Genomic DNA, 11,282 nt, shown 5'->3' on the forward strand with positions numbered 1-11,282 from the left:
GGAGCCAAGTTTCTACAACTCTGCTGTAGCCTTCTGGTGGTGGCATCACCACCGGCTGTCTGTGCCCATCCTGGTGAACGATGCATGGGGCCCCTCGACGCTACACCCGCCCTGATGAACCATGCGTGGTGTCTCCCAGCAACTGTGTTGTGGTAGTGCCTTCTCCCCACTTTGCAGATGAGGCAGCCCAGCTTTGTGAGGTGTGTGGATTGCCGTAGTTGTCCTACAAGTAAGTAACCGAGCAGGCATTGGATGCCGGTGTGGCCGCCCACCACCCCTGCTGCCTCCTGACATAGCCCCCAGTGCCCTGTCCCAGTGGCAGAGGCCCTGACTTGAGGCAAGCGGATGGTAGGACAGAAGAGGCTTGTCCCTGACATTTCTCTGCCTGTGGCTGGAGCCGTCTGAGGTGAGGGTGTGCTGGTTCTGAACATGAGCACATCCCGGGGTCCCCCCCAGGGGGCCCTTGTCCCTCCTGGTTGCTGACCGCTGTCAGTCTGTCAGCCTGAGGGGCTTCGGGTCTGCGCGTGACAACCTCTTTTCTCGGGAACGTCTCTGCAGGCAGGTTCTGCTCTTCTTTTTAAAATTTTTATTGTGGTAAAACACTTACAATATAGTAGTTATCTTTTAACCATTCGTAAAAGTTTAACTCAGTGGCTTTAAATGTTTTGTGCCCATCACCACAATCCACACCCAAAACCTCTTTGTCCCCAAAACAAACTCCACGTGCATTAAACAATACGTCCCCTTGTCCCCCCCGCCCCCCCCAGTCCCCACAGCCACCCTCCTGCTTTCTGTCTCTACAAACTTGACTCCTCTAGGGACCTCTCAGAAGTGGATCCACACAGTGTTTGTCCTGTTGTGACTGGCTTATCTCACTTAGCGTAAATCCTCAAGGTCCATCCATGCTGTAGCGAGCGTCACAATGTCCTTTTCTTATGGTTGAATAATATTTCATTATCTGGATAGACTGATTTTGTTTGTCCATTCATCTGTTGATGGATACTTACTATTTTTAGTTTATTTTCTGTGAGTGAACTTGAATATCTGCATGTTTTCAAAGTTTATAAAAAATGAGAAACTAGGAGGAAAAAGATCTGTGAGTCATATCACAGGCAAAGGTCTGATTCTGTCAACAGCCTCCAGCTCAGTGAGGACAAGGCCAGCGCACCATTCAGAGCAGGCAGAGGGTCCGAGGGCGCCATATGGGGGCTCCAGGGGACTCCCAGCCCCAGGAGAAAACACTCAGCCTCACCCATAAGAAAAACGTGGCTCACACTTCACTGAGACTCCACTGAGAACGATTCTGTTCCTGGGACATTCACAAGCAGGTGCTGGTCCACTCGGGCAGAAGTTGCGTGACTGCCTTTGGGGACAGTGAGTGGGGGCTGCCTGAGGGGCTCCTGGGTGCGGCTGGTGTCTGTCTAGCGGTGGGTGCTAGACAGTGGTGTGCTAGACACTGGTGTGCTCCGTCTGTGACATTCACTGCTCACGTCACACTTCAGTGTGGGGTCAACGGCAGCACCCCATCTGGCAAAAATCACTCCGTGTAGTGGCAGGAAGGGACAGGCCCGGTCGTCCACGGTGGGTGGGCTACCTCTGTGGAGCTGAGCCAGCCACCTTTGACCCACACGTGTCCAGCCTCCAGGATCTGGCTCTCCACACAGGCGTGTCCACGTGGTTTGTACAGTTAGTTCTGCATGGCTGTGATGTTGGTTTTAGCAAAAGAGAGAAAACCACCCAGACGTCCATCAGCAGGAGACTGGGAAGGAAATCACGAAGCATCCAGTCAGTGAGATGATACGAGGAAGCTCTTGATGTCTTCCACGGGGGTGTCTTTCAAGTGTGGAAAAGCAAGGTGTGTTTAAAACAAAGTGGGGCTGTAATACATTTCTTTGCTTTTATCTGCATGAAGGGTTTCTGGAAGGAGCTGAGAAATCTGTTGCCCCTTTTGGGGAGGGAAAGAGAAGGAAGCCAAGGGATACCCCAGACCGACTCCTCTGTGTCCTAGTTTGTTTGGGAAGCGTGCTTATTGGTCAGGCCTTTCCAGTCCCAAAGCCTCTCACTCACCTTACCGGTGGATTTATAATCTTGTCTCTCCAAGTGGGACCTGGGGACTGTGCAACGGCCGACACCGAGCATTTCAGAGCCCGGGTCCTTCCCGCCCCTGTCCCCTGTGCGAGGCCCTGCGGGCTGTGAGGGCGGATTGTGGGGCAGAAGCTGGGCCGGCTGAATCCAGCGTGGCTCTGGGTACCCCCAGGTCAGCGTCGGAGTTCTGTGAACCTTTGGTGGATGTTCCCGCGTCAGCTCCAGGTTGGCTGTCATTCTCGGCCCCGTCTCCTTTGTGTCTCTTGAGCATGGTTGTTGCAGTGCGGGTGGCTTTTACAAAATATCTTGTTACTTTGGCTTTTCTATAAGACCTTTGTTTTGGGGGAAGAGGCTGTCAACTTCAATTTTGTTTCTAGTTTCTCAGGCAAAGAAAAACCCCCAGCAGGTGTTTCTTAGGTAAAAAAAATCTTTTCCTGAAATGCTCAGAGGGGCATTGGATAGGTGAGTCTTTAAATGCCCTTGGTGTGTGTTTAAGGGCCTCGGGTAGGACTTTTTCTTTAGTGCAGTGCATCCCTTCCGGCCATTGCAAATGGCAGAGAGTTGGTCTAACTTGTCTTAAGCTGTCTTTTTGAAAGCCCTGAGTGAATGCCCTGAGACCCGACTTGAGGGGCCAGCCTTTCTGTCCAGATGCACGGTGACTACGTGGGGATTCGTTCCTCATGATCTCCTCTCACCTCTCGCTGTCACCTCTTGCTGCCTCATGTGGGAGCCAGGTGGCCGAGTGTGCGGCTGCTGGGTTTCAGAACGAGTGAGCAGACCCTGTGCCCACGTGGGCTTTGTGCCTGGTCTCTGTCGGTCTTGCCTCTTTGGCCCCTAGGTGACAGCCCCTGTAAGCACAGTCCCAGAGAGGCCAGGGCTCTAACCCTCTGCTGCAGGACACGTGTCCCAAACCAGTGCCGCCGCCCACGACATCACGGGGCATAGTCGAGGGCAGAGCCAGGCCGGGGGAGTACACCAAGGGGCCACTGTGGGCGCTGCACGCCAGCGCCTGGAGGCCGCCCTGTCACTGCACAGGCCGGGCCTTTGTCCTGGTGACTCCAGGCCAGAGGCTGTTAGTGATGCCATTAGCCCATCAGCGGAGAGATCCCAAGGGGTGACGTGTCCTGCCATCACTCATAGCCCAGCCTGGCTTCTAAATGCGGATAGCTGGAAGGAGTTTTGTTTTATTTCATCACATTTATGTACTTAAACCTCTGAATATATTTCAATCACACAGAAGCACAGAACATTATAACACACATGCGGGTTACACAGCAGAATACAGGCGGCTCATGGCCCACAGGCGCCCGGCCTGGCCATGAGCACGCCTCCACCATGGGCCCTGCCCTCCTCCAGGGAGCCCCACACCTGCGCTTGGGAGGGAGGGACTTTTTTCTCTGCTTTTTCCGTCTTCCCCACTTTCTTGTTACTGACTCCAGCCTTCGCTCTGGGTAGGGCCCACCTCCGTGTGGGGACAGTGATGGTCCAGCGAGAGTGTGGCAGCACCGGGCGGGGCTTTACAAAGAAAGACGCCTGCGTGTGCTGGCTGGAGCGCTGTCCTGGCCCAGGGTAATCCAGGTGCAAACTGAAGGGAAAGCCTTGAGGAGGAAGTGGGATTACTTCTGGTGGCGGCACCTCCACCTGCTGCCCGGGCCCTTCTGTGCAGCCTCCAGGTGCTGTTCCGGGGCCACCTGGGCAGCTGCAGCCGCCTGGGGCTGGTGGAGGAGCAGACCTGCAGCCGTCGCATTCCTGGCTTTGCTGAGAAATCCGTCCCCTTCAGCACATTGACAGCAGCTTGTTAAGCCTGGGGAGGGAAGGAGGGAGGGAGGCGCCTTTGCACGCACACCCCACATCTGAGAATATTTTGTTTCAAGTCAAGTCGGTGGCGCGGCGGGTGTGCAGGCAGGGACTTGCCTGTGAGGTTCACGGTCACAGGCATCGCTGCCGCGAGCAGAACACTGCGCACAGACTGGAGGCATGTTTCCTCAGCACCTTTATTGCCAAAACATCAAGTTTTATGAGCGCCTTTCTGGCATCTACTTTGCATGTGTCGTTAATCCAGTGCTGGGGCCACAGCGAGAGGCTGCGACGGGGTTTCCTCCTTCCTGTAAGCAGGCGCTGCATGGGGGCACTTGCTTTAGTTTTGGCAGATGCCTGGGTTCCCTATTGTGTGGCACCTTCACGCCTCTTGCCCGCCAAGAGCGATGGGACAGACGTTTCTCCAATGAACAGTCGCTCTGGGTTCTGGACACCTTCTGTTTCGCTCTGTGGGGACCACTGCGTGCCCCCCTGTCCTCGAGCTCCTGGGGAGGTAGTTGGTTTTGTCTCATGGCCACCACATGGGGTGGGCCTGTCCCCTTCTGGCCAGGGAGGGAGGGGCCTCATTCTGCTTCTGACTGGCTTAGGGACCTACTGTGGCCTCATCACCTTCCCAACCCCACTTCCTCAGGGAAGAGGGTGGTCACTGCCGGCCTGCTTTGTGGTGTCTCAGGGAGGGTGACGTGAGGTAATGTCTCTCTGCGCCTAGCGCAGTGTCTGGCCCGCAGACCCTGTGGAAACTGCACACTCAAGCTTCGTGTCCACTGCACGGAGGGGGACTCTGTGGGTGTGTTGGTGGGGAGGTAATCCGACAGCCGTTTGTCACATGTTCAGATGACGGCTCCTGTCCCCCGGCAGCTGCCTGGGTTTTCTTTCCTGGCAGAGTCGCTGCCTCACCTGACTTGGGAGTTTGTACCTCTCCTGAGTGGCCTGTGGGTGTGCAGGTTTGGCCCTGTCCCTTTTCTACACCCCCTGCAGGTGCTATGCTTGGTTCTGCAGCTCCCTGGTATCCCTCTATCCGGGGACATCCCGCCCTCCCACTGCCCAGGAACGCCGGGGCTGTTCTGATAGGGCCTCTCTCCTGCTTCAGGCGTGCTGCCTTGGTCTCCATTCCTCTGCCTGGCACCCTGTGGGTGCCTCCTCTGTGTCTGGACAGAAGCTTGACAGCCCCCAACCCCAGTAGGAAGACGCTGGAGCCCACAGCCCATGCAGTGCCCTCCCCCCTTGGGTGGCCCTCCGGGCCCTGCTAATGGCTTTGCCTCTGGTTCAGTTTCCAGGCCGAGCGGCCCGCGCTGAACGTTGTCATCTTCCCTCTGCTGCACGAGGGCCTGACCGATGTCATCCGGGACGTCCCCATGGTACACCTGGACGAGATCACCTTATTTAAAAGCAGAGTGGCCGAGGAGCCGCCAAACCTGTGGTGGTGACAGGGACAGCTAGCCTGGGCGAAGCTGCTTCCATCGCCCGAGCCTTCCCACCCGCCGTCTGTCGTCTCCGTGGCCGAGGAAGCAGGACTGCCTGGACGGGCATGTGGCCTCTGGCCGCAGTGTCACTGATGCACGTTGCGTGTCCCCAGACCCCTGGGGAGCCTGCTGGACACCGGGCCCCTGGCTGAGGAAGGGAGCCCTCTTCCCCGGCCATCCTGCACACCCATCCTTTCCCCGGGGCTTCCGATGCTTCCTCTTGCCTTTTCCTGTGAGGACTCATCTCCCTGTGAAGTTTGGGTTGAGATGGAGTGAAGCGCATAGGCGGGAAGAACCTGCTGTTGGCCACTCAGGCCCACAGCCGTGGGCGTCCTTCACCTGAGACACGGAACATGCCTGCTGACTTCTTGGGGCCCTGACCAGGTCCCCAGGGCGCCGCACGGCCCCAGTGCTGCTCCCCTCGCTTCAACCCCCAGGTGTGTCCCTCTGCTCATGTGTTCCTGGTCACCTGTCACCGGGCTACATGAGGGGTGGCCTGGGGCCCAGTGCTGGGGGTGACCGTGTGTGTGTGTGGACACACTCACCCTGTGAGTGTTCACACTGCCGTCCTCGATGGCCAGGCCAGTGACCGGGGGCCCGGTGGCCCCTCCTTGGATCGGCTTTGAGTGTGATGCAGTGAGGTGCTGCAGCTCGGGGCTCTCCTTCTCAGAGAGACACGTTTTCACCCAGTTATGTCTCCGGTGTGTTTATAGCCAGGTGATGTCAGACCAGGCAGGGCCAGTGTGGGCAGGGACCCCTGGGGCGGGGGCTGCCAGGATGGGTAGTCGGCTTCGGAGGCTGGAGCCCCCCTGGAAGATCTATATTTCTGGGGAAATACAGAAGCACAAGGCTTCATTAGAAAAACTTGAAAGGAGGTTTAAGGCTGAGTAGTGATCAGATTACCCCATTTCAGATAGCTTTATTTAGCACTTTAAAAAAGTTCACAGCTATTCCAAAAATGAGGACCAACCTCCAGTGTCCAGGGCCTCCCCGTGTGCCCAGCTGCCACCTCTGCCTTCTCCACTGCAAGACCCTCCCCAGACCTGGCATCCATGGCTGGGGGCTGCGACACTCAGGGGACACGGGGCGGCTTCTGGCCAGTGTGCCTCAGTTTCCACAGGGCTGCCCCCCCAGGACCTCATGCCTGCCTCCCTCTCCCTCTGGGCTGGGGGTGCAGAGCCCACCAGGCCCTGCTCACACTGCTGCTGCCCATGCTCTGTGGCCTCCAGCCTGGCCATCTTTCTACTCTGTTTCCATGGTGACAGTCACCCCCATTCTCTGTAGCGTGTCCTGCAGTTTACCTGCTATGAAAGGACCAGGAACTTGGCCCCTGGGCATTCCTTTGCCTGCCCTTCCCTGGGTTCTTGAGGGGCCAACAGTTCAGCAGCCCTCACCCCACCAGGCGGAGGGATCCAGGAAGCCTTTCAACGGTGGCCACAGGACATGGGCACTCCCAGCCTGGGGACGCAGGGCCTCCCTGTGCTCTCATCTTCTTCCTTAGCGCCCAGCAACTCCGGTTTTGCGCCGCGTCCCCTGACGAGTGGACGGTGTTTGCACAGGGGAGCTGGGCTGATCATGCCTCCCCTCCACCCTGCTGTTCTTGCCACGGGTACAGTCATCTCTCTGCCCCCGTCCTGGGCTGCAGCTGGTAGCGCTCTGCCTCCAGGCCAGTGCCCCCACCAGACTCCCGCCTTCACCTTCGCCTGAGAGCCACAACCTAGATCCGTCTCTTCTGACCTCACAGGCACAGGAAAGGTTGCCCTGGGCTCCAGAAGTAGGGCCAAGGTCCCTGATAGGGCCACACAGCTGTAGGCGAGGGTCTGAGAGGTGTGGGAGGGCCCCCCTCCCAGATTTCTGGGCATTTCTTTCAGATGGCGCCTAGAGACCACGAGGCGAGGGTGATCAGGAAGGGTGGTATGGGACTGACCACTTCTTGTCCTCAAAGCAAGGGTGTGGCTGGTCACAGCTTGACAGGCAAGGGGGACACAGCCCAGGACGGAGGCAGGTGGCCTGGCCAACTCCAGGACCCTCATGGACCAGGCCCGGCCCACCCCCTGGACCCTGGATGGCTCTAGGTGCCCTTCTCCTTTTATCCAGAGCAACCTGGGCTCAGGTACAGGCGTTACCTTCTCACCGGGGATTTGTGCAGAGGCTGTGGTTGTGTTTTCTCGCTCTCGCCTGGATGGCTGTTGTCATGAGCAAGCAGTTTTACCCAGTACCATCATTTGTGCCAATAAACAGCTGGGAGGGGCCATTCATGGGAGGCTGGGGCGCAAGCTGCCTTGGGAAGCAGCCCCCAAACAGTAGACCTTGTATTCTATGTCCCCTGCAACCATCCTTTTACTTAGAGCAAGAATTTCCGCTGCTTCTACACCCAAGACAGGACTCACCAGATGTTAATAATGTGCTTATTCTCGCTAAGTGCTATTTTGGCACCAGTGTTAATTGCAATTTATATTCTGCAGCATTTTACGCTGGGAAAAGAACCCACCCTAATGGTCCCCAATTGGCAGAACAGGGCTGTTAAGCGGCAGACCATATGCTGCCTGCTGAGAGGGGGCTGGTCAGCACTGGCGCCTGTGTGTGTACACGTGTGTGCGTGCATGTGCATGGTGTGCTTGTATGTCTCTACACATGTATGTGTGCATGCTGTGTGTGTGTGTGGACGCAGACGTGTGTGCGTGAGGGGCCCTGGGGGAGAGGGAGTAAGCAAGGAGGGATCAGGGCATTTATCCCTTGTTCCAAGGGACCCCTGCGCTCCCTGGCCGCCCCTCCCTCCTGGGCTGTCCACCAGGCCATGCATGTCTGCGGGTGCCACCAGGGAGGCACTTGAGCCTGAGGGAAGCAGAGACCACAGGCTCCCTCCCTGCTCTCAGTGGCTTTGCTCATTTTCACTGCAAGTATTTCTGTTCCAAGCCCAAGGAGGCTGCATGGGGAACACGGAGGGATTTTATCCCCGTCTCCACCAGGCCCCTGAGGCCACCGTGTGTGTCGGCGGTGGGAAGGTGCTCTCTGCTCAGGCCCGGGATTGCAGCCCAGGACAGGCCCCAGTTGTGGGCTCGGCGCTGGGCGAAACTCCCTTAATTGCCCCCTGTGCCGGGACCCAGAGCTGCAGGGGACAGAAGCTTGGTGGAGGCCTGGGCTGGGAAAGCCATGATGGAGAGCGGGGCTACAGGAGGGTCTGAAAGCAACATGCTGCGCCCTGATTGCGCCGGTGCCCCGTTGCAGGAGGGACCCTGCCCCACGGGTACCTGCAGGGCCTCTGGTTGGTGCTGGGCAGCAGCGGCCTCCCACTTCGTCTCGTACTCGTTACCTGCTTCGTTAGGATTTGAAAATTGTGGAGACCTTGTGAGAAAATAATAAATTACTACATGACGGTGATGAGTGTGGCGGTTGGCAGTGGGTCCCAGCGGTTGCAGCCATAAAGCCCGAGGTGAGAGAGACGTGGGACAGGGAGGGGGACGTGGGTGCCCGTGTTCTTGTGGCCTCACCCTGAGTCCGCCCAGCCCCTTTGACAGGAAAGGCACAGGATTGTGTGGGAGGGGCTCAGGTACTGCTTGTGATTGTCACTGGTCCCATGTACACTGGGGGCGCAGGATTCTAATTACCAGTGTCCAAGAGACTGCTGGGCTTGGTGAACAAATTCCCACAAAAGTTAAAAAAACCCCGAAATGTGGGTTTGACACCAGCCAACCAATGTCATCTAAATGACCCCACTTTCTAAAGCTCTTTCCAGAACCACTGAAGCACGGGGCTTTTTGTGAATATCACAGCGTCAGGGCACCTGCCGTGCCCCGTTTCAGGACTGGCCCACCTAGGGATGCGGTGACCACGGGCTGCTTGTGGGCTGTGTCCAGGGCCTGGCTGAGCGGGTTGGGGCAGCAGCTGCTGCTGTGCTGAAGCTGGCAAGGGAGTGACTTTCTGTGGAACCCTGGCAGGGCGGGGCGGGGCGGAGGTCCCCCACTGTGCCCACCATGGGGGGCGTAGGGTGTGAGGAGGTGATCAGGGACCGGCGGTGGGTGTGGACACGTGACACGCCCTGCTGCGGTGCTGTTTCTAGCCCCAGCACCCTCTGTCCCTCTGACCATTGCCCATCTGCATGTGACTGGAGACAATCAAGCTCACCATGTTTGTAAGGCCGCGGGGGTGAATTGGCCAGGGATCTTATGGTGTGTGTGTGACCTAGGTGCTAAATGACCGAATACGTGTCACCTGCCTTTGATGACAGACCTTGTCCATCTGGTGATGCCCACTCCTGAATTTTGTGTTCAAACTACATTTTGAATGGGTATTTTCATGTAAATTTGTGGCATGTGAAAAGTTTCAAATAAAGTCGACTTGATTTAGAAAACCAGGTCGCTGTGTGGTCCTTCCAGTGGGGACACTCCCGACCTTTCCCCTGGGACCCCCTCCCGAGTCCCGGACAGGGCAGATGCACTGTGGTCACCCACTGCTGTGCCTTGTGGAGGACATGCTGTGCTTGGCTGGGGCGTGGGTACCTGGGTGGACCTGAGACCCAAAGAGGGGACCAGACGCTGCCTGGGACCACCTGTAGGGGACTGCGGAGGCAGAGGGGTGAGGAGGCAAGGCCAGGCCTGGGCTCTCCGCACAGACTGCATGTGGCCTGGCACACCCGGGCACCGCTAGTGCCTAGTGACTGGCTGAAGGCAGGCAGGGCCCGAGGCGGCGTCGGCATTATGCGAGGGCCGTGGGCACCGAGTCAGTTTTGTTTTCATTTAATACCTCTCTCTCTCTTTTAATTGTGGTCACAGACACATACAAAATTTACTGTCTGAACCATTTGTAAGTGTCCTGTTCAGTGGCACTCACACTGGTGTGCAGTCGTCACAACCATCCGTGTTCAGAACGTTTCCATCTTCCCTAACTGACACTCTGTCCCCAGTAAACACGCCCAGCCCCTCCCCTAGCCCCTGGCACCCACGCTTCTACTTTCTGTCTCTAACAATTGGACTCGTCTGGGAAGCTCAGATAAGCGGAATCCTGCATCATTTGTCCTTTTCTGACTGGCTTATTGGCAGCATCAGTTTGAGGCAGGAACTTCCTTCTCTAGACCCGGGGCTTGAGGAAGGGGCTCTGGCCATAGCACAGAGGGGGATGGGAGGCGGTGCGTGAGGCAGGGAGACCAGGGCAGGTGGGGAGGTGTCCAGGGAAGAGTGGGGACCTGGACTTGGGGGCGGCCAGGGGAGAAGGTGGGCTCCAGGAATGCTGCAGGACAGGACGGGGACCGTCAGGTGGACACAGGAGGTGATGCCTGCCCAGCTCCTGGGGTGGTCCTCAAGGTGAGAGCCACCTGAAGCTTCCTGGTTGTACCTGAGCCAGGCACCCATGCTGGGCATGTATCCACGGACTCCCCATGACGGCTCACTTCTGGCCTGGAGCCAGGAGAACACTGAGGGGCAGTCCTCCGGGGTCAGCACTGACCTTCCCCCTGGGCAGGACTGACCCTCTGCACTGCTGAGGCCAAGCTGGACAGCAGGGAGAAGTTAGACGGGGCTGTGGGTGCAGCCTTTACTTCAGACACAGGTGTGACTTGGTCATGAGGGCGACAGGTAAGTGGGAGGAGCAGCTGAGGCTGACAAACGCGGAACGTGCCACCTGTGCGGTACAGCAAATCAGCCAACAGCGGGGTGTGGAAGAGCCCTTTGGAGAGGCTCACGGCTTCCATGGGCAGGTGTGTGGACAGGGCACAGCACGATGCCTTGCCTCTGTTCATGGTGTCTCGAGCCTCTGCCGGGGGTTGGAATCTTCTGGAAGCATCTGTACTCAAGTGTCTGGTAGTGGATGCTGGCCGTCAACATGGCCCTCAGCTGGGCCTGTGGCTGGAACGCCTGTGCGTGGCTTCTCTGTGTGGTCTGTCCATGTGGGTAGTTGGGCTTCCTCACAGCATGGCAGCTG

General features: G+C 57.7%; 1 protein-coding gene across 2 annotated transcripts in view; it reads left to right on the top strand.

Annotated features, from left to right (window-relative positions):
- Positions 1 to 9,708, top strand: part of FBXL18 (F-box and leucine rich repeat protein 18) — a 33,183-nt gene extending 23,475 nt beyond the window's left edge. For both annotated transcript variants that reach the window (XM_081036033.1, XM_081036034.1), the window contains one exon: positions 5,174 to 9,708. In XM_081036033.1, coding sequence (XP_080892159.1) covers positions 5,174 to 5,330 — 157 coding nt within the window. In that variant the 3' untranslated portion in view covers positions 5,331 to 9,708. The remainder of the gene's footprint in view (positions 1 to 5,173) is intronic.
- The last annotated feature ends 1,574 nt before the right edge of the window (positions 9,709 to 11,282 follow it).

This window comes from Rhinolophus hipposideros (assembly GCF_964194185.1).
Source record: "Rhinolophus hipposideros genome assembly, chromosome: 23".
NCBI lineage: Eukaryota > Metazoa > Chordata > Mammalia > Chiroptera > Rhinolophidae > Rhinolophus > Rhinolophus hipposideros.